The sequence below is a fragment of the Lissotriton helveticus genome, chromosome 8 (genome assembly GCF_964261635.1).
Source record: "Lissotriton helveticus chromosome 8, aLisHel1.1, whole genome shotgun sequence".
Taxonomy (NCBI): domain Eukaryota; kingdom Metazoa; phylum Chordata; class Amphibia; order Caudata; family Salamandridae; genus Lissotriton; species Lissotriton helveticus.
Genome location: NC_136069.1, coordinates 1,505,996,568 through 1,506,019,724, shown reverse-complemented (window position 1 = coordinate 1,506,019,724; position 23,157 = coordinate 1,505,996,568). Strand labels below are relative to the sequence as shown.

Sequence of the window (23,157 nt, the reverse complement as noted above, 5' to 3'; positions counted from 1 at the left end):
CGGAGGGAATGAGTATGTACAAGAAAAAAATATAAAGAAAAATATGTACAATCAGCGGCAATAATATGATCACTTATGTCGCCTAATGAGGGAACATGATGGTATAGGGGATATGAATAGGCCTTTTTCCAATGTTACGAATCTAATTACAATGTTAACAATAAGTAATGTTACACAAAACAAGAATATTCAATCCTGTCATTATCCCTGCGGGTTGCAGGGTATTAAGTTTTTTATCCAGAATAATTCTGCCTTTAGTCTTTGTTTGGTGGGATCCATACCTAGGCCTTATGCAGAGCCCTGTGGGCAGGCATGGCCCACAGGGATGTGTGCCATGTCGACTCTTCACTTTTAGGTGCACCACAACACACAGGCTACAATAGCAGTGGTGCCTGTTTGCGGTGAGAGGTCTCTGAGGGTGGAACAATACATGCTGCAACCCTCAGAGGCCTTTCCCTGGAAAGAGTTGTGCCAATTGTGGAAACAATGGTACAGGTTAGGGAAAGAACACAGGCCCTGGGAACCTGACTGGCAGGGACCCAGGGCACACTCAGTCAAATTGCATCAGGTAGCTGGCAAAATGTTAGGGGGCAACAACGCAGAAAGGGCACTTTCCTACACATGGTGATTCACTATCCACGGACCATGGTGTACCCATAGTCATTACCTGCCATCAGTTACCTTTTAGCCATACAAAATAACATTCTAAACAAGCCTGATTTTAAAACTGTGCTTGAGCTTGGTACTCAAATGTGGTAGTGAGCCTTTCTCAAACTTCTCATCAAAAGATAAAGGAGCCCAGCTCGTCTCCGCCTTGTCCAACTAAAACTTCTCCACCGTATTTATGTAACGGGACCCCAACAAGTACGAATTTGAAGGGTAGAGGAGGGCGCCTGCAGGCAGGGCAGTGGCCAGCTGGGAACCTTTTTCCACATAGTTTGGGAATGTACACCGATCCAACCCTACTGGCGTGACATTCTCGGCATCATTAATACTGTTCTGTCTGTGCAGCTCCGGGTGGAGGCCCGTAGGTGTCTCCTAAACATCTGGGAACCAACTGATTTAAATGTTTGCATGACACAGTGGGTTACGTTGGGTCTAATGCTGGCGAAGAGGAATATTGCCCAGCGATGGAGGGCACCACTCCCACCTACAGTACATGATTGGGAAAAAGACTTGGACTGGGCAATGTTCAGAGAAAAGACTGTATATGTATCACGTGGATGTCCCAAAAAATGGTCTTGTGTATGGGGCCTGTGGAACTCCTATCATGGAGAAATATGTCATCCCCACTTGGCCCCTACAATGGATGACCCCCCCTCACCCTAGACCTTCCATCATATATGATTGTATTTTGTAATATTACCTACAGTACCAATGATGCCTATCGTACTGCTCCCACTGTAATGTCATGCTATTGCTGATGTTTGTTTTTTCTTAATAAAAAATGTTTTACAAAAAAAAAAAGATAATGGAGCTAAGGCACTGGGATAACTAAGGGTCAGGTGTACTATTCCATCGCATAAAGTAGTCTCACTTTGCGACCAGTATTTTTCCTGCCTGTGTGGATCCAAACTATGTACAGATTCCAAATCTGAATGAGTCACAATTAATATTCATGAGGTAGGTCGCAAATAGCGACTCAACTTGATTCGATTGGACACAATCACTAGGATAATGATCTGCAAAGGTCATCAGACCACCACGTCTTTGATAGCTTTTCAAATGAAGATTATTATTATTTATTTATTTTAAATCTGCTCATTTTCCTGAAGGTAAATGGGGCTGAACTCAAATAAATTGGGCTTTTGAAAGGGACTCTCCCAATATGTACTTCCAAGTACTGAATCGATATGGAGTCCAAATCTGTTTTAGAAGACATTAAAATAGTACTGATCCCTAAAATAGGTTTAGTAAATAGCAAAAAAAACATTCCTGCAGGCGTACACAGCTATTTGGACTATTTGCAACCATAAAAACGTTAATACAACTAGCTTCACATCTGCACAAGATCAGGCAGTTTGGTGAAGGGGAAGAACCAAAACTTCAATTGTTACTTCTTTCCAGGATCTTGGCTTTCCCCCTACATTTTGATGAGTGAACCAAAAGACTGGGTTTAGTCTTCAAATACATAATATCCAATGAGCATGGGTTGGATTCCAATGTAATGTAATGTAATGTAATGTAAAAAGGATTTGTAGAGCGCTGCGTTCACCGGACGGTTTCTTGGCGCTGAATCCAGTTTCATTTTCACACACTTCTACAAACTGTAAGCCGAATTCTAAATTCTTCCAATATTGTAAAGATATCCAAAGAGAGAAAATGAATGTCTAAGATTACACAACGTAGTCCTTTTCGGAGACCAGGATTAAAAACCATTCCCCCTGCTTCCACATTTTCCTAAATGCCCACTAAATTACTGATGTGGAGTGTTTCTGATAGCGAGATGCAAAGAAGGATGTCTGCAGGGGTATGGCACTGTTGGGGGCCAAGCCCAGATTTGAATGCAAAATTTATATTCAGCATATTTAAAGGGGTAAATGTGTAGCTACACATAAAAAAAAATGTAAACAACTTTCTAGACCCTTCCCTCTTCTATCCCTCCACTATCCTTTCAATCCAAATAACTGACTAACATGCCCACCACTCAAATGAATTTCATAGATCCCCAGACTTATTCACCACTAATTCTTTTTTGGATCCGGAGTAGCTTACTACTGGCTAAAAGCGCTAAACACCTCATCAGGGGTAGCAAGTGCAATATAAATGCAAACCTTTTCCCTCTTCTATCCCTCCACAATCCTTCTCAATCCAAATAACAGACTAATATATCCACCGCTCAAATTAATTTCATACTTCACTACACTACTTCACCTCTAATCCTTTATGGGTTCCCAGCTAGCGTGCCTTGTCAGAGGTAGTAAGCACTATATAAATGCAATTACAATACAATAAAGACAGTTAGGTCAAATTACTTACTTCTCGATTATAACACACACAGATATCTTTAAGTGTACAACAGCCTTCATACCTCTGTCACATTCAGTTCTCTTATGGGATTACTGTGGTACGCATTAGTGGGGCAGCATATTTAATGATGTGGCCATAAGGAGTAGGCATAAACAAGGAAAACATATATTTTTTTAAAGGCACAGTTAGGATATCTCTAGATGTCTCCCTCCTTATTAAAACACAACAGGCCATGGGAAAAACAGTTATCAGATCAGCCCTCTTGATGACAACTGAAACAAGTTAGCTTCTTAAAACAGTCGGTGTTCCTCACATCAGTATATCCTACACTATAACTCTAGGAAATGTATTACAGCTTCAACTCGTGTGAGTACATGGGTCTTTCAACCCTAAGCAACCGGAAGTCCAGCTAAATGCTATTAGAACAATTCAGTCTTCTTGCTCGTGAAAGCTTTTTTAAATATTCTGCGGCATCTTTGTGCTTAGTTGAGCCGTCCCACACATCTGGATTCATGAGTAGCTACTGCTCATCAAGCAGGCACCTTTTGACAGCTTACATTTGCACCACTATCTATTGCCCTCTCTTTTACACTTCGCAAATCTATGATGATGGCTCCGTCTCCTGTTCCCGACCTGCATTGGCCTCTGGTGGGGCATGTAAATGCTTTATGCTCCACAAGTGGGTTGTTCATCATGTGTCTCTAGATAAAAGACAGTTAGAAAGGCATAGTTTTTTAATTCAGTGAGGGCAATCTGATCGGCTTCCATCAGGTTTTCCAACAAACAGGCCTAGCAGTAAAGCCTCAGACTTCTAGTTCATCTTTTTGTCATCTGGCCTTCACCCAGTAGATATTTCTTTCTATTTTTGTAGAGCCTTCCATATCTATAGGCATCTCCTGAAATGTTAGACAGCGGTCCCTGGCACTTGACTTTGTTTTTATTGTCATATCAGCCACAGGAGGCAGATGGGGGCGTGGCTTGGCAGGCCACGATGGCGGCTGTGTCCTGCTGAGGCTCCGCGATCGGGCTAGCATCCTGCCCATTTCCTAAGATCGCCGGGAGCCTCAGCCCGCACATTTTGCTCCACTGAGACTTACCTACTGTGGGCGACCTCTGAAGACACTACGGGGGCTGCGGACGAGCGCTGATCACCGTCCCGTCCCACATCGGAACCGGAGCCGGGCGCCGAGTATCTAAAATGGCGGGCGCGGCTCCCTCTACCAGCGGTGGGCACCACTGAGGGACTATCCTCGAGGCGACAGCATTTGGCAGAGAGGACGACTGGCGACCCCAGAACTTCACCGCAGGGCACAGAGACCGACTCGCGAGCCCTTGCACCACGCCAACTGAACTCTTGTGGTGACAGCCAGGTACGCAAGATGGCGGCCGTCGTCCAGACGATCCACTAACCCGGCGCTCCTGCACGACTGGGAGCCCACCCCAGCACTGATCGGCCCACTACCTCTGACTGACGGACGCCGGTGGGGGTACCACCTGTATGCCACTGGGTCCTTCAGGCGACCTCGATCCCATCGGAAGGCGGTGAGTGACGACCCCCCTACCCCCCCCCCCTTTCTCCTCCTGTGACCCTCGGTGCCGGAGACCCGGCGGCATCCTACCCCATCTGGGGCCCGCCGAGGGGTCGCGGACGGCGCCGGCCCTTGGTCAGGGGGGGGGGGGAAGCTCAGAACGCTTCTGCCGCATTGCGTGACCCAGTGGACCCGAGTGCCTGACTTTAAGATGGCGCCCGCAGAGGCCGAGACGCCGTGATCGACGCGGACTTCACCCTGCAAGTGCGGTGCTCCACTGACCCCAGGACATTCACACGCCATACCGGAGTCGCTCATCGACCCCCTCCTCCCTCCCGGGCCCTGGTCACCTGCTCGTCGACCCCCGGGGTCGCCTGAGGGGGTGGGATCGGACCTCGCTGCCAAGCACCCTGTCCCCGGAGAAACCTGGACAGTGGGAGCAATCACCATTTGCTGTGCATCTCCTGACACCTGGGCTGTCACCCCCTCGCTACCGCGCATTACCCTAGCAGAGGTTCCCTGGAAAGAGGGAACGCAGTGACCGCCCCGAGACCGGGAGAGGCTAGGGGCCCGACTTACCCTGAGCTACTGCCCACCCAGATATACTGAGGAGAGGTGGTTTACGGATTACGGAACGCGCGGAGGGCAAGCCCCCCCCCATCTCTAACTGCACTCATGGGGAAGACGAGACCCACGCAGACAATGACTATCCCCGAGACGGCCCCCGAGAGGATGCCCCAAACGAGAACATGGACGCAAGCCAACGCGTCGCAAACCGACCCCACACTCTCGGCAAAATTGGACCAAGTATTGGCGGCAATCGAATTATCCCGCCTATCAATGGAGGAGAGACTGGGCGTCCTGACGACGGACATCAATCTAATCCGCGACGACCACCGCAAATTGGCGGACAGAGTGAAAGACGGAGAACGGATTGTGACCGAGCTGCAACCTGCGATGAAAACACAGGAGGCGGAACTGAAGGAAGTCCTGCACCGCGTGGCGGCCCTCGAGGAACGCACGGTGGACCTGGAGGGGCGCTCGAGACGCTGTAACATCCGCGTCCTGGGCTTGCCGGAAGGCATTGAGAACTCGGACCCTCTTACGTACATGGAGCTCTGGACCAAATCTTTCACACCGGAGGCGGAAAGGTCGGCCTTTTTTTCCATTGAAAGAGCACATAGGGTCCCAGCCCGGGCGCCCAAGCCGGGCCTCCCTCCACGCCCCATGTTGGCTAAATTCTTACATTTCCGGGACCGCGATGCGGTGCTTCGTGCGGCCCGGACGGCGGGCCCCCTACAAGTGGAAGACCAACACGTTATGGTGTTCCCGGACTATGCCCGAGAGATCCAACACCAGCGTTCCACCTACCTCGACGTCAAGAGGCGCCTCCGCGCAAATGACCTTCAATACTCTCTGCTGTTCCCGGCCCGCCTAAAAGTACTGCACAAGGGGAAAGCCCTCTTTTTCAACACGGCGGAGGAAGCACAGGAATGGACTGAGTTCCACTGCCCAATAATCCCTAATCCTGGACCCCAGAGAGCACGCAACAACGACTTCAGACGCTCCAGGAGACGAGGTGCGAGCCGCACTCGAGCAGGCCGCCCCAAAAGCCAAGCATCATCCCCTACGGGCTCACCCGATCTTACGCAAATCATGCAAGAACGACGAGAGGCCTTGAGAGCGGTGACTGGACTACACACGTCACCCATGGTGTCGGATTTGGAGGGTCATCCACACCTGTTCACCCCAGAGAAAGACCGGGACAGCGACGGAACAATGTCGGGAATTGGACCGATCTCCTCCCCCCTTGTTATGATACAAACCTCGGACGCTACCCTGGCCACTCAACCTGGCACCTCTTCATGATGGAAGAACTTTCCACTGTTATATCCTTTTCATGGTGACCTATTGTGTTGCGCGACGTCTAGGAGCCTAGACTGTTTTGTTTAATAATTGTGAGCGCTTGCGAGCGATAGACGCTTATCCTACCAGAGCCCGACCCGCGCACAGGCCCAGCAGCGACACACGCTGCCACCCCCGCAGATACCCGTTGTATTTTTCCCCTAGTGGGACATTTGTTTGGATATGCCACCTCCGGTGAAATATCCTCAGTATTGGGACTGTTTCCCACCCAAAGTTCTGTTTACGGTTAATTCCCTGAGTCCCTCCCCCATGATTGTGGAAGCATGGCGCATTAGAAATACTCGAGACGCATACACACTGGCGGCCGACGGGGAATTCAAGGGGGTCCCTCTCCCACTCATGTCACCGTATGAATGGCAGACTCACGGTCAGACATTAATATCCTCACACTGAATGTGCGAGGCCTGCACACGCCCAGCAAACGCTACACTGTCTACTCATACATTAAGCGTATGTCAGCCAATGTTGCGTTCCTGCAAGAGACGCATATGAACGCCACTGAACTCTCTCGCCTGCAGCTCAAATGGCGAGGGACCTTCTGTGCCACACACTATTCAGCGTTTGCGCGCGGCGCGTTAATTTGGGTTAGGCCAGGTACTCCCTTCCGAGAGCTCCGACGGGTGATAGATAGAGAGGGCAGGTATGCGCTCCTAGAGGGAATACTTGATGGACAGGGTATACTCCTTGGCAGCATTTACGCCCCCAATATAGATCAGGATAAATTCTGGGATCACCTCACGGGCGTTCTGGCCCAGTTCACTGCAGTCCCGTGGGTATTGGGAGGTGACTATAACTGCACGCTGGACCCCACCCTGGACAGCTCACATTCGCCCCCCGCACACTCCCCGGCTCCCCGACAGGCAGAACTCTTCAGGGCATGGACCACGCACTGGGCACTCACTGATGCATGGCGACACCTACACCCACTGGCTCGCATTTATTCCTTTCACTCGATCCCACATAACCTTAGGGTCCGCCTGGACCGTTTCCTCTGCTCTGCACCTATCCTCCCTAAGATCACTTCCATGGATTACCTAGGTCGGATCCTCTCGGATCATGACGCTCATATCATCCGTCTAACCTGGCGCCCCCCGCACCCACCTGTCCCCACCTGGCGTCTCCCTAGGGACTGCCTTTCAGATCCAGTATTCAGAGACGCACACGAATCCAGTATCCGCGATTATTTTGCGCACAACACTAACACGGCATCGTCGGTACTGGTTGAATGGGATGCGTTTAAGGTGGTGGCGCGAGGGGAATGCATCAAGCAGGTGGTGGGAGTGCGTCGCACCTTGGAACGGGCGCTCCAAACCTCGGAACAATCTCTGGCCGCGCTTACTAAACGGCTTGACGACTCGGAGGAACACGCTGTACTCATGGCCAAGACGAAGACGGAGTATCAGACTGCCTGCGCTGACCTCCGCAGATACAATTTTAGGGCTTACGCCTCTAGGGTTCATAAGGACAGAGACAAGACTGGAACGCTACTAGCCTGGATGGCTAAACAGGACACCGAAATCAAGCCGATCACGGATATTATCAACCCGGATGGTGTATTGGTACGCTCGCAGGCCGAGATCCTCCTAGCGTTCCAGCGCCACTACACGCAAGTGTACGGGACCCCGACCCAATCCTCCCCATTCTCTGTGGACCGCTTTTTGGACCCACTGACGCTGCCCAAAATCTCGGACATAGACAAGCGCGCCCTCGACGCCAGGATAAAACCCTCTGACATTACCCAGGCAATTCGTGCCATGTCCCGGAATAAAGCGCCGGGACTGGACGGTTTCCCGCTGGAATACTACTCGACTTTCTCGCCTCTAATAGTCCCCCATTTATCACAGGTGCTCGAGACGTCTCTTCATCTAGGGAGATTACCCCAGTCACTGAGGGAATCCGTGATTGTCACCTTTCCCAAACCCTACAGAGACCCACTCCACATGGGGTCGTATCGCCCCATCACGCTCCTGTCGGCCGACTGTAAAATCCTGGGGAAAATTCTGGCTGACCGTTATGCGCAGATCATACGCCCGCTGGTCCACCCAGACCAATGCGGCTTTGTTCCGGGAAGGAACACCTCCCAGAACCTCCGCCGAATCTTCCACGTTCAAGACCAGATACGTGACAGATTTCCCCGCGCCGCCTGCCTCATTATGGACCTGGAGAAGGCGTTTGACACCCTCACCTGGCCCTATCTCTTCTCGATCTTGCAACGCCTGAATATCGGCCCAACACTCATGGCGTACACACGCCTCTTGTATACCGACTTGACCACGCGGGTACGTATCGGGAAACGCATATCACCGGCGTTCGCAGTTCGGCGAGGTACGCGACAAGGGTGCCCCCTGTCGCCTCTCTTATTTGCGCTAGCAGTCGAACCACTGGCGGTTCGGCTCCGTCGGGAAGGGATGGAATGGGGCATTCCACTTGCAGACAGTACGCATTGCGTATCCATGTACGCGGATGATCTTCTCATTTACGTCCGAGACATCGAAACGGACATGACCCCTATAGGAACGGCACTAGCGGACTTCGCAGAGGCCTCGGGACTACAGGTGAACTGGGACAAGTCCACAGTTTACCCCTTACACCCGAACCTACCCCCCCGGGAGGTCGGGCTCGGAGCGCACACCCTCTCATGGTCCGCGGAAGCCCCCCGTTACCTTGGTGTCCGCTTGTATCATTCCCCAGCTGACCTTTTCGAGGGGAATCACCGTAAGGCACTTGCCAGTCTACGCCCGGCGGTCGCTTTTTGGAATAAGCTCCCACTGGCCCCGATAGGAAGAATAGCTCTAGCCAAAATGATTATGCTTCCCCGACTCCTTTACCACTTCACAAATTTGCCGGTAATACCGCCCAGATCCTTCTTCCGTGATGTAGACTCCCTCCTAGGGACCCTTATCTGGGGCGAGGGCCGCCATAGGGTCGCCCTGAAAACCCTTCAACTTCCTACGACACTGGGAGGGCTCGGAGCTCCGTCCTTCGAGTCATATTTCCTCGCGGCACAACTCCAATGGCTGTCATACTGGACGGCGGATCGTTACCCTCAGGAGACTGTCACCTCGACGGGCAGAATCGCAACCCCGGAACTCACCCGTCTTCTTCTCCCGGGAACCAAGCCACGACGTACGTACCCCCTCCAGGTGGCGATAGCGCGCCGGTGCATGATGCGGATCCACCGATTGTCCCCTAATAGGCCTCCGTATTCCCCGTTGTTACCATTGATAGGCAGCCCCAGGCAAGACTCCTACTTTACGGCGCCATTCTTCACCGAATGGTCGCACTGCGGCATCACGGATCTGGAATCATTATTTGAGGAAGGCCACTTAAAATCACTTGACCGCTTGACCGCTGAATACGGTCTCCCCCCGGGCCAATTCCTCAGGTATCGACAGCTGATTGCCGGATACCGACCCCATTTTAACCTCTACACTGGCGAGCCAGACACGCATCCAGTAATACACGCTGTCCTGCGTATGGGGGTGGGACGCCACTTAGTTACCTGGCTGTATAAATCCATTCGGGAACTTTCACAAGCACCTCTGACAACCTTGCGGGCTACATGGGAGGAGGACATAGGTCGCGCACTACATGACTCGGAATGGACTAAAGCGCTCGAGGCCCCTAAACGCGTCTCTAGGAATGCCCGCTTCAAGAACATCCAATACTATATCCTCCACAGGGCGTACCTCACCCCAGCGCGCTTACAGAAGTTCTATCCCTCCACACCATTCTTATGCCCCAGATGCTGCTCCCCTGCCGCAGACTTTCGCCACATGTTCTGGAGCTGTCCAGACCTTCACTCCTTTTGGCAAGCGGTACACAACACGCTGTCTGACCTGACAGGCCTTACTACACTATCCACCTGGGAATCCAGTGCATTAGGTATCCTCCATGTCCCTAAGCAAGCCCCAGTGCATAGGCGCTTCGTGTCCTTAGCGCTCCTGCTGGCGAATAGATGCATAGCCATGCGCTGGCGATCCCCGGAAGGTCCCCCTATAGCAGCATGGACGGGGGCGGTCAGTAAATGGGCGGCGGCGGAGGAAGATGCTCTTAGAGAGGAAGAAGCCAGGGGCGCGCGAAAATTTCCCATTTCCATGGAATGGGCCATGCTTCTCTACAGTTTTCGACAATCCACGCGAATGGGTGACCCCCCTACTCCTTCTCCCCCCCCGACCCGAGAAGACCGTTTACGCCTGGCTGTTGTTCCCCTCCCTGAGGCAGGTTCCGGATACCCCCTGCATCCTGATTGACTTCCCACCCTCCTGGAATGCGAGCTGAATAGCCCCTTGGGCTCGTTTCCCCCCGCCCCCCCCCCCCCCGACGCCCACCGCCGATATTTCCACCACACTAGCGCCTACACGCTTCCCCCCCACGGTTTTGTCCCCCCCCCGTTTTCTGGTACCACCATTACATGGACTATACAGGCCCCGCTCCACCGCCCTTTGAGACGGGACATTATACTCCTGTTAACATGCACTGTCCTCCTTGCTCTACAAGTTCATGGTCTTCTGACCCACACACATGGTTGCATGGTATGTACTGATTTTTGGAGGAAATGGATATTTGTACCAGTTGTTTAAACGAAAAACACGTTGCACGCATGGCTGAATGTTGAGGCCACGTCAGCGGCTTATTCACGATGTACCGTATACTTTGATGCAACAATAAAACAAATTTCAAAAAAAAAAAAATCAGCCACAGGAGGCAGATGATGGCATCTTGGTTTGGTTTTAGGGATTCTTACCTATCATTATTAGTGCTCCATTATCGTCTTTACGTGGCCCTGGACTTCTGCAATAAGCCCAAAACGCTGCTGTTAGACCTGGTACCATTGGCATGAGCCTCCCTTCCATTTTTCACTGATTACTTCCTGTTTTTGATATGTTTTGCTGGTTTAGATGCTTTGGGCACTGTGCCACTGCTATTCAGTGCCACAGTGCAAGTGCTCCAGGACTGCACAGAACTGGTTTGGACTAGGTACATGTCCCTCTGCCTTCAGAGGACAAAGGCTTTTGCAGTATAAATATTGGGACCCAGAGCCCAAGACTTTAGATCACTTCTGGAACAACAAGACACACCTTTGAAAAGGAGAAGACCCAAGGAAGCTGCAGGAGATTGGACTGCCCTCTGCCAGGGTGCTGTGTTGCTGGGTTGGCCAGGAGTGGTTTCTTTATTGCCAAGGAAAGGAGAATGAACTTTTAAAGAGCTTTCATCATCTTGCAGACTATTTCTCCAAGGGCTTGAACTTGTGCTTGCCTCCTGCTGAAGTCTCAGGGACAAAAGACTTCGCCACCAGCTCCCCTCTGAATTTCCTTGCTGGGAATTCTGCCTGCAGAAGCCTGCGTGTCGCTGGGAGCTGGAAGCACAACTCCGCGAGAAGAGTGTCGCAGCTGTTGCCGTCGCATCGCCGGAGAAGCATGTTGCCGCCCCAGAGGTCACCGCCGCATCACCAGAGAAGTGTGCCTTCATTGCAGCTATTTACCGGCGCATCACTGGAGAAGCGTGTCGCCACCGAGGGTCACCGTCGCATCACCGGAGAAGCGTGTCGCAGAGCCTGTCACAGCTCCAAAGTTACAGAGTTCGCCGCACGGCCACCGGGCGTGCACCCATCGTCTTCACGTCGTTGCATCGCATCAAGGGCGCCATCTTATCACATTGCACCGGATTGTCGCATCGCATCGAGGCGCCATCTTGCCGCTTCGTAACCAGAATGCAGTACGAGAATCAACGCATCACCTCCTCTCCGGTTAGGAACAAGACTCATCCCCTACTCTGCGCAAGTATTGAGGAGCGACGCATCGCCTCCCCGGAGCAAGGAACCGACGCATCTCCCTACCTGCAAACCGTTTGTTTGGTTGGCATTACGCATCCAGGTACTTTTGTGAGAAACGTGTTGCATTTATCATCAACTTGAACTAAGCTCCTTCTTCTACCTTTAAGTCTATTTTGAGTACAGTATTGTGGATTTTTATCGTTTGTGGTCTTGTGTTAAGTCTATATAAAGAATCCTTATTTTTATAAAACCTGTGTGGTGTCCACCTGTTGTGTTTTCATTGTATTACTGTATGTGTTCACAAATGCTTAACACACTGCTTCTGAGATAAGCCTGTCTGCTCGTGCCAAACTACTAAGGGGGTGAGCTGGGGTTATCCAGGAGTGTAATCCCCTTTCCCTGACTTAGAAGCAAGGGTCCCTATTTGTTCAAAGGCACCTACCTCTGCCAACTAGAGACCCCCAGTTCTAACAGCCGCACATTGCCACATACTGCTAACAAAAGCTAGCATCAAGCTACCATATGTAGTTCAAGATACCTTCTGTACGTTCCTTTTCAAGATGTTTACCCCTTTTCAATCCTAAAACTCTAATTAGAGTGGAGCCCATTCTGCTGGGTGGGATGGAACGTATGTCTCCATACATTTTTGCTCACACATCACCCTGGCTCCTCTATGTGCCACAGACTTCCTTGAATCAGTGAGCCATAGCACCAGTGGCTTCATACAGCAATGGCCTAGATAGCTTTCCGAACCCACAACAGTCTGCTCCATCTTCCAACTTCTGTCTTCTGTCTGCTCAAACACCAAATGAATTGCTGATTTTGCAGGTTCACACCCAAGGCCCAGCACCCTTTCTCTGGGTGATAGCCATCTTGTAATTGCTCTGAGTGGGCAGGGGTGTGAGGAAGTCTGTAATGTGGGGGATCATTGTGTCACTTAAATTCCTCCTCTCTTTGAACCATGTATGCTATTACTGATTGTTTGTTTATGATAAAATGCTAATAAACAAAATAAAAATAAATTTTAAAAATGCCTTCTCTCTTCAACCCACATGGATTATTGGGGGCACTGCTGTTTGCTGTTTCAATACCGGAGTTGTTCACTGAGCCAGATTTACTTCAGTGATTGCCAAAGCCAGGAAAAAGATCTACTAGTTTTTCCGCTTTTTTACTTTCGCATTTTCATAGTTCTGAGATCAAGATGCTCTCCTTCTCTCGGACCTCTGTAAATAAATAAGTTCTCTTGTGGGGTTTGGGTGGAAGAAATCTCAATTGTGCTCTTTAAACAAAGATTTACATTTCATAGTGTAGCCCTCCACAATTTGTCATAACCACTCATCATCCACTTCGTACCTGTAAGTGCAACTCGGTTAATAGCCTTCCAGGAGTTCACAATACTCTGGGAGCATCCATCTCCACTCCTCGTGAAATCATTGGTCACAATTTCGTAAAATGAATCACAAGGAACGATATCCTCAAACTGCCAAATTGGAGCAGATGCTGCAATAGCACTGGAATACGAAAAAAAAAAGAGAGAACTGCATAAACGTCTAAGCTGTACGTGTTTTGTTTGAGCATGTCACAAAAGAACATTGAATAGAACGAAGGAGATCGACCACCATCTACACACAAACTAAAAACTGTTAGCAATACCTTATTTATACAGCATTAAAGTTACCTCAAATCCCATCATACTGCACCTAGGAGCACAGAATAAATAGAACAAGCATTGACAATGCCAATAGGTCTGTCTTTAAAGGAATGCTGGAAGGTAATGTAATATGTATTATGTAACCAAAAACAGGGCCCGACTCTAATCAGTAAGGCTGAGTTAACTACACTACACACCAACCAAGCTGCCAATACTGATAACCAATTCCAATACTATTGACTAATAGCTGCAAGGAAACCAAACCAAGCATCCATAAGCTTTTATTTTCAGTATTCAAAAAAGATTTGTTTTCGAGATGGTGGAAGCAAGGGCGTACATCAAAGCCAGGCATTGGCGAATTCAGGTGTCGACACTGAGACATACCTCGCGGCGAGGAGAGCCGACTTTGTTCCGACATCTCGCGTACGAGTAATTTACGTTCAAGGTTCTGGCGCTTAAGCGCTCAAAGAATCTCGGCGGAACAGAAGATCTACGGCCGAGAAAATCCGGTGGAAAAATCACACTTTAAATTAAAGATCAGAAGAAGCCCACGGAGGTGGTTTTGTCTGAAGTTGTGGTTGTTGGTCCTGATGAGAACCCCCAAAGTATACGGGGTTTGAAACGCGTAGACCATGCTAGTGCCACTCCCATTCAAACTGTTTGATTAAGATTTATGTTACATTGTGAAAATCTGTATTGACAAAATTGTTGAGTTGTTTAAGCAAATTTGTTATGCACTTCTAAAAAAATCTGAAGAACAACGTTGTTTTGGTAGGGACCAGGCCAGCTTTCATAATAAGTATACTGGTCTGTAAGGACTTGTGTTGTATGTGTTGATTGTGGTGACATGTGTCTATGTGGATGTGTGTGTACAAATGAATAATTAGGAGTGAGTGTGAGTGAAAAGAGGTGTGTGTATTTATTTGATGACATTTGTTTGTATATATCCCCTATATATGTCTTATTTGAAAACAAATCTTTTTTGAATATTAAGAATAAAAGCTAGTAACAAGCTTATGGATGCTTGGTTTGGTTTCCTCGCACCTATTAGTCAATAGTATTGGAATTGGTTATCGGTATTGGAAGGTAATGTAAAGCATTACAGATAGATAGCATAGGAATGGATATTTTTTGCAGCATGAATCATTTTCTAGATTCACATGCTGTGCATTATTCCATCTAGTGGTTGGGTCCGAAATTGTATTTGTTTTTGTTTTTTCCTCCGGGGCGTTGCCGACCAGGGAGTGGCGGCAGAACTGACACACGGGGGTTGAGATCATCAAAGGTGTACCGCAAAGAAGACCGCAAAGGATGCAGGTAAGAAGACAGACAAGGTCAAAAATCCACACACGTCGGAAAAGAAGGCTCCCAAAATGAAGGTGCAAAAGGCAGCCCAGATGTCGAAGCAAATGACGGCCGAGGGTCAGCCGCGACCTAAAGAAACCTACGGATCCCACCCAAGGGATACGGACAAGGTAAGATCATCAAAATCGAGAAAGGCAGGTGCAGAACAAGGGGCCACATAGGGAAAAAACATACCCTCGGAGGCAGAATCCATCACATCCAAGAAGAGAATCTCCTCGGCCTCAGATGCCGAAAGGGCCCTTGAGGTGGAGAAAAAAGAAAAGACACCTGGAAGCAGAAATGGCGCCACTCCTTCAACCAAAGATGGAGTTCGATGAGGCGCTGTAGGAATTCAGAATTCCTGCGAAAACTTCAGCGGCCACTGACGCCAAAGAAGAGGAGGATAACCTCAAAGCTCCGGCAACCCCTGAACCTCACGAAGAGGACATCGAAGAGGAACTCTATGCTCCAGAAGAAGAGGAAGCCTCGGGAACTTTCAAGGAAGAATGGAACAACCTCGACACAGAAAGCCCAGAAGAAGAAGTCTGTAGCTATCCCTCAAAGGCTTCACCACCAGACAACATAACCTTCTACAACAGCCTCATCAAGCGAGCAGCTGATACCTTCGGGATCCCCTTTGAAGAGAAGAAAGGAGACTCTTGCTTCCTCCTAGAAACATTAACACCATCCACCAAGGGATCACAATATCTCCCAATGCTACCAAGTATTCTGCCCCAGGGCAAGGAGGCTTTCAAGAAGCCTGCCTAACCAAAGGAGGTAACCCCAAGGGTAGAGAAAAAAATACAAACCCTCCACAAAAGACCCTAAATACATTCAAGAAAACACAGTAGCAGACTCCATCATTGTCACCACAGCAAGAAGAAGAAGCACTGCCCACCTCCACAGAGAGAGAGAAAAAGAATGGACATGGTGGGGATAAAGATGGAGAAAGAGGTAGCAACGCAAAGGCGCACTGCAAATTCTAATGCCCTCCTCAACAGGTATGGCCACCAACAATGGGACGACATCAAAGAACTGATGAACAAGCTCCCGAAGAGCATAAGAAAAGACTAAAAACCATCATACAGGAGGGAAGAAGCATAGTGAACACCTGCCAGAAATCAGCTCTAGATGCAGCCAATACAGCCAGCAGACAAATGCGCACAGGCACAACGTTAAAAAGACACACCTATCTCCAAATCTCAGGCTTCAAGCAAGAGGTCCAAACCTCAAAAATTAACAAACCCTTCACAGGAGACTCCCTGTTTGGAATTGAGGTAGATGAATCCCTTCAACAAATAAAGAAGGATAAAGGAGGTCAGGGCTAGGAGAGCCCTGCAACAGAGGGGCACCTTCAAGAGAGGAGGATGTAGCCTCAGAAAACCCATAGGAAGGGGAGCCTTCTCAAAAGGTCAACAGCAACAACAACATTAAACACAGGGCAGCGAACAGCAATCAAACCAGCAGTCCAGATCCCAAGCCTGGCAACAGCAAACAAGGCACTCCTTTTGAGGCAGAGATGAGCCAGGGGACAACCCTCGAGAGGGGGAGGAGAAAAATCAAAGTGACTTGCCACACAACAGAAAAGCCCCACACAACACCAGTGGAAGGCAGAATAGCGCATCACCTACTTCAATGGGAAAACATCACCATAGACAGTTGGATTTTAAATGTGGTACTCCACGGCTATTGTATAGAACTAACAACCAAACCCACCAAGAAAGAAGAAGTTTCAAGGAACAGAACTCTTACAATTAAGACAGTAAATAAAGAAACTCCTGCAAAAATAAGCAACAGGGAGGGTACCGAGGAGGGAATACAACAAGTGAAACTACTCGCCTTACTTCTTGGTACCAAAGCAAGACCTCACGCTAAGACCTATCTTAGACCTCACTCAGATTCATGAACAAATTCATTCGCATACAGCGTTTCAAAATGTCACTACAGGAAGTAATCCCACAGCTACAGAAAGGGTATTTCATGACAAAAATAGACATAAAGGACACCTATCTGCACATCCCCATGAACCAAGCCCACAAGGTGTACCTCAGGTTCTTCCATGAGGACACTCACTACCTATTCAAGGTCCTGCACTTCGGTATAAAATCAGCACCAAGAGTCTGCACAAAGTGCCTAGCAGGGGTAGCAGCATCCCTAAGAAGGAGAGGAATCCACATCTATCCCTATCTAGATGACTGGCTGGTGAAGGCAAATTCAAAGCAAATATGTTACACACACGTTCCAGGTGATCACAACACTGCAAAAATTAAGTTTTTCAATAAGCCACAAAAAGTCATCAACAAAGCCAGAACAAGAAAAGACCTTCCTAGGAGCAAGATTAAACTCCAAGGTTGCACGGGCGTACCCGAACCTGAAGAGAATACAAGCTATCAGACAACAAACTTGTCTCTACCAGAAGGGTCAGTCTCTGACAGTGAGGACGGTCATGAAACTCATGGGCATGATAGCATCATGCATTCCCCTCATCACCCAGGCACATGAGCCCTCTACAGGAGTGGCTATGCAACAGTTGGTCACAAACCACAGGGAGTTGATAGGATCTAGAGGGTGTGACTATCACAACAGATGCGTCCCACAAGGGTTGGGGAGCACATTCAGGAAACCTGAGGGTCCGGGTCAGTGGAACAACGCAGTCTCCATAAAGCACATCAACTTCCTAGAGATGAACACGGTGTTCATGGCACTAAAGGCATTCCAAGCCCACATAGGAAGGGAGATAGTATTGATGTGGTGGTGCTGAGTGATAATATGATGGTGCTGAGTGATGCTGTGGTTGCACTGAGTGATGCTGTGGTTGTGTGGAGTGATGCTGTGGTTGCGCGGAGTGGTGCTGTGGTTGCGCGGAGTGGTGCTGTGGTTGCGCTGAGTGGTGCTGTGGTTGCGCTGAGTGGTGCTGTGGTTGCGCTGAGTGGTGCTGTGGTTGCGCTGAGTGGTGCTGTGGTTGCGCTGAGTGGTGCTGTGGTTGCGCTGAGTGGTGCTGTGGTTGCGCTGAGTGGTGCTATGGTTGCGCTGAGTGGTGCTGTTGTTGCGCTGAGTGGTGCTGTGGTGGTGCTGTGGTGGTGCTGTGGTGGTGCTGTGGTGGTGCTGTGGTGGTGCTATGTGATGCTGTGGTGGTGCTGAGTGATGCTGTGGTGGTGCTGAGTGGTGCTGTGGTGGTGCTGGGTGGTGCTGTGGTGGTGCTGAGTGGTGCTGTGGTGGTGCTGAGTGATAATGTGGTGGTGCTGAGTGATGTGGTGGTGCTGAGTGATAATGTGGTGGTGCTGAGTGATAATGTGGTGGTGCTGAGTGATAATGTGGTGGTGCTGAGTGAGTGATGCTGGGGTAGCGCTGGGTGATGATGTGGTGATGCAGAGACCAGAAAGGCACAAAAAACGAGTCTATCAGAGGGCACAAAAAACCATGCACCGTGACCTACTTGGAAAACAGTAAATTAACATTTGATAATAATCCAGCAGTTTAAAAGTCTAAACAAGGCCTAGATTTATCTAGAATCCGGATTTGCACAGAATGATCTAAACGTAATTGGCCACCAGAGTAAAAGTAAAAGTACTATTTTAAAATACATATTCACAAGCTCTACAAGTACAATCACTAGTGGCAGTTAACGGAGAAACCACATTTGCTTAACTAAAAGAAAAACACATAACGGAGCCCAAAGTATGTACATTCAAAATTACAAATATAAGATCAAACAAACAAATACACATTTAATCCAATGTGCACTCTGCACAGAATGTATATTCTGGCAAGAAAATGTGCTTAAAAACCACCAAACATAAATAAAATATACATAATGAACAAATTAAACAAGCTCTGGCATTGCGCAGAGGGGGGCGGGTGAGAGCATTCCTTTGAAGTGTGAAGCGGCCGTGAAAAAAGCAATTAGGGGGAGGAGAAGTGAGGTCAGCGCGCACTGCGCACGCTGGGGAAGCCTGTGGGAGGGAGGATGATTGCTTTGATGTGGGGAAATGCGCGTGCTTGTCTTCACGTGAACTGTTGGAAATCCGGCCGTTGGTTTGAGAACCTATTTTGGCCACTAAAATTCTCCCCTATCCATTCCTGTGGAATGGGATAGGCTCGACCTAAAAAAACATTGCAGGAGTACAAAAACACACAAAAAGAGTTTAGAAAATGAATACTGACAAATCAGGCCTTGGTGTTGTCACACCACGTATTTTTCTAATTTACATACATTTACTGTACAAGAAGGTTCCTAAACGACTGAATTACTCAGTAAAGTATAACGGTGCCACTCTTTCAATATACTGTGTTCATTTCAGTTATTGCTTTGGTGCAAAGCATTCGTTTGTGTCCCTTTTCTGATGTTTGTGTCCTTCATCAGCACAAGAAAACAGCCAAAATTGATTACTACATTCTGAAGGTGAATGGGCAACGAAGTGGATATGAACAAAAGAATAAGTTCTGTGATGGAGGTGGGGTGAGGCTGAAGTGAGGCTTATGATCAGGAAACATAGTTTCCATCAAGCGAGATTGGGGAGCGGGAAGGCTGAGCTGAGGGAGCGCAGTGCAAGGTTAGGGCAGAAGGCGAGGTGGTCCGACACAGTTTTTTTGTTCGTTGGGGTCTCAAAGTTGGCCACATTTGTGCAGACATGAGTTGGTAGAGGCTCATTCTGAGATGTTGTCATAGATGGCTGGTCATCAGTAGTTGTAATACAATGACGCCACACCCATGAAGCTAGGGATGAGAAAGATATTCGCTCATGGCTTACGGCTATGTATCAGTGAAACTTGCTCCTCGCTTGTGACGTCAAGCAGACAGTGCAATACTCTGCTGTTCATATGCTTCTTCATCAAATGCATTAGAGATATTTCAAAATACAGTGCTGTCAACAGGCTGTTGTTAGTGTTTGTGTGTTAATTACACCAGTAGTTGTTGCTCCAGAGGCTGTTTTGCAACGCTCTGATTCTTAATGAAGCAGAAAAGGGCAGGTAAACTTGCCACCCCTCTCTCTTGTGGGCGACACCAGAACTTGAATAACCTGTCCAGTGACAGGTCAAGTAACCTGAGACTGGAATGCAGCCTGCCCACCATCTGGTGCCGCCAATGATAATTTAAAAAAGATGGCACACAGGAGCGCTGCTCCTCGCTCCCCAGCACCCTAGGCCTGGGGAGAGAGAAGGTGGGACATGCACCCGCCTTCTTCTGTTGTGGCTAGATTTGCTTGTCTTGATTTTGAATTAAAAAATGCTAAAGAAATACTTTAAACAGCTTTAGAAATAACAGGGAAGCCTTAACAAACAAGGCTCAGGCACGAATCACGCATGCATGGTTTTTTCCAAAGGAATTTAAAACAAAGCCCACGAGTGGTGCGCACACGTGCACTACAAAGAATTTCTGGAATGCAGCAGGAACAGTGCGGGCCGCTGCTCGCTCCAGAGTACCCTAGGCCAGGGGAGAGAGAGGGCGGGACATGCACCCGCCTTGGGCCAATTGCGTGCTGTCTTTCTTAGAAAGACGCATGCAAAGGCCAATAGCAGGTGATGAAAAAAAAAAGCACACGCATAAGCGTGTTCAGAGTTTAAAGCTCTTCCTAAAAGCCTCGCAGAGTAGCGAATGCACGCTGGCTCAGGCGAAACCTAAAAAGTGCTGCTGAACCTCAGAAAGTTATGAGGTGTAGCTGTACCATTTTCGTTTCACCTTAGATGTGAATGGGAAGAGAGAGAGTCTTGAGAAGGCGCCATATGACCCACTGGTATGCTAGATGCTTAGCTGCTTGGTGATCATTATCAGCAAGCCTGAAGCCCAGACAGTGTTCTATTTTCACCCACCATAGCAACTTTGCCTTGGGTTAGAAGAATTATTAAAGTTGGGGTACAAAATTACTTTCGAAAAGCTAAATAAATCACTCAGAAATAGTAAGGGTTTATGGTTGATCTTCAGGGAAAAAACTGCATTTTAAAGATAACTCACAGGGCAAAGTAAGGATTTTGTTTTGTATCAGAGGTACTGCCAATATGTTTTTTGTTAAAGTTGTGCAGCGTTTTCAGGGCAAGGGTATAGCAGGATAAAACATATTGGTCCTAGCCTACTTGAAGCCTAAACATGCTTATTAAGCAAAAATAAGCAAAGAGGAAGCAACATCGAGACTCAGCCATACCGAACTTCGCCTCACCAAGAAACTGAGCATCTGATGGTAACCCCTTCCCAAATTTTACAAACTTTTATACATTTTTTCATTCAGACGGTTAAAGCAGCATACATATGAGCGAAACTAAATCATGGTACTAGTAGGTGTCTGGGTTTTTCATGAGAAGAACACAAAGGATCTTCAGAAGAGATTGAAAAGTGGAGATCTCATACACTGAGCTAGCTTGACAATGCTCATTTCATAATACCATATTACAAACCACACGAGAGACCCTTCGCCCCACTTGGGGCCTGGGTAAATATAGTGGTGAACAGCGTTTATAATGCAACTGTTACAACAAACTGCCTTTACCACGCAACTTTTACAACGCAAGTCGTTACAACGACTTGCGCTGGGGGACGCTCTAGGATAGGGAATAGTTTGATTTACTATCCAACACCTTCCCTACTATCCACAGGGACTGGAGTTGGAATTGTAAATTCAACTATTCACTATCCAGCGCCCCCCAACGCAAGTCGTTGTAACGACTTGCGTTGTAAAAGTTGTGTGGTAAAGGCATGCGTTGTAAAAGCATGCGTGCTAACGACATGCATCCAATATAGTATCATGCAACAATATCTCAATTGGAGTCAATAGGAGGGCATGATTTGAAGGGTAAATAAATTGCACAAGAAAACACCACAGTCTCAACTTTTTGACAGACCACAGTAGATCTTCTCCGCCATCCGTGCTGACCAGAAATGCTGGCACAGACCCTAGCTTACACACACACCAGTGTGACCATCAGTGCTTTGGATTTCTGTCAGGCAGCAATCACCCATCTTGTGTCACCTTTGTCCTGACGATTATCTCTAGTCATGAATGTCGAAACGCCGTCAACTGGTACAAGCAAAATTTGGATTCTTAATTATGACACAATTTCGCATTAATTGTTGTATTGCCATAACTCATGCATAATAATTTCTTGAAATATTTCCAAGGCGCTGGTTTACTTTCATTTTTCGTGTGTTTTAATCGGGCCGTTTAAATATTTCTTAATGAGCACAATGTGTTCACCTTGCACTTAGTACACATTTTAAAAGCATGGTTGATGCTGAATTATATAACCTGCGAAGCATATTGGTATGCCTCTGTTGATAATACAACTGCATCCAATCAAAATATTTGGAATATGTGCTGTTGTTTCTTGCGTAATTAATTTGCACTTCAAATCGTGCCCTCCTATTGACTCAAATTGAGACATTGTTGCATTTCATAGTGCCATACAGGGAAATGAGGCAGGTTAAGTCAGAGGCAAGACTAGTCGAGCAAGTTAATATAACAAAGATGTTGCTCAACATGTTCCTTTTAGTACGTAAAATCACCCATGATTGGCCACATACATCTCTTGGTTAAAGTGTTGTCTCTTGGTCACCAGGGCTTGCTGGTCTTCAATCTGGACAAACTTGACTTGCACCCTGAGTGCTTTTACAAACCGATTTGTACGACAAGGATACATCTTTCCAACGCTCAAAAGAGCATTTCTAACGAGTAACTCATACTGGTAGCTCTCCAGCTGCATATAAGCAGCTCTCCAATGGGCAGTCAGCCTAATAAATCAGAAGCTTTTCCTTGGATCAATTAATATATGTATACCAACATCAAAAGAGTGTATTTGAAACGAAAATTGGTTTAGTTTCCAAAATATATATATAAATCTGATATTGATTTATAAATCATGTGGTGTTGGGGACACTTATTACTAACATTATTACCTCGGTGCCAGCGGCACAGCAGCTTTGGCTGTTCTGTATTACCAATGCCAAGGCATTACAAAATGGCAAACGCCTT

At 48.1% G+C, this 23,157-nt stretch overlaps 1 protein-coding gene across 1 annotated transcript in view; it reads right to left on the bottom strand.

The window, feature by feature from the left end:
* Positions 1 to 23,157, bottom strand: part of PRCP (prolylcarboxypeptidase) — a 147,118-nt gene that overhangs the window by 81,811 nt on the left and 42,150 nt on the right. Inside the window, exon 3 of the mRNA XM_078658488.1 lies at positions 13,555 to 13,712. Within this exon, the coding sequence (XP_078514614.1) occupies positions 13,555 to 13,712 (158 nt within the window). The remainder of the gene's footprint in view (positions 1 to 13,554; positions 13,713 to 23,157) is intronic.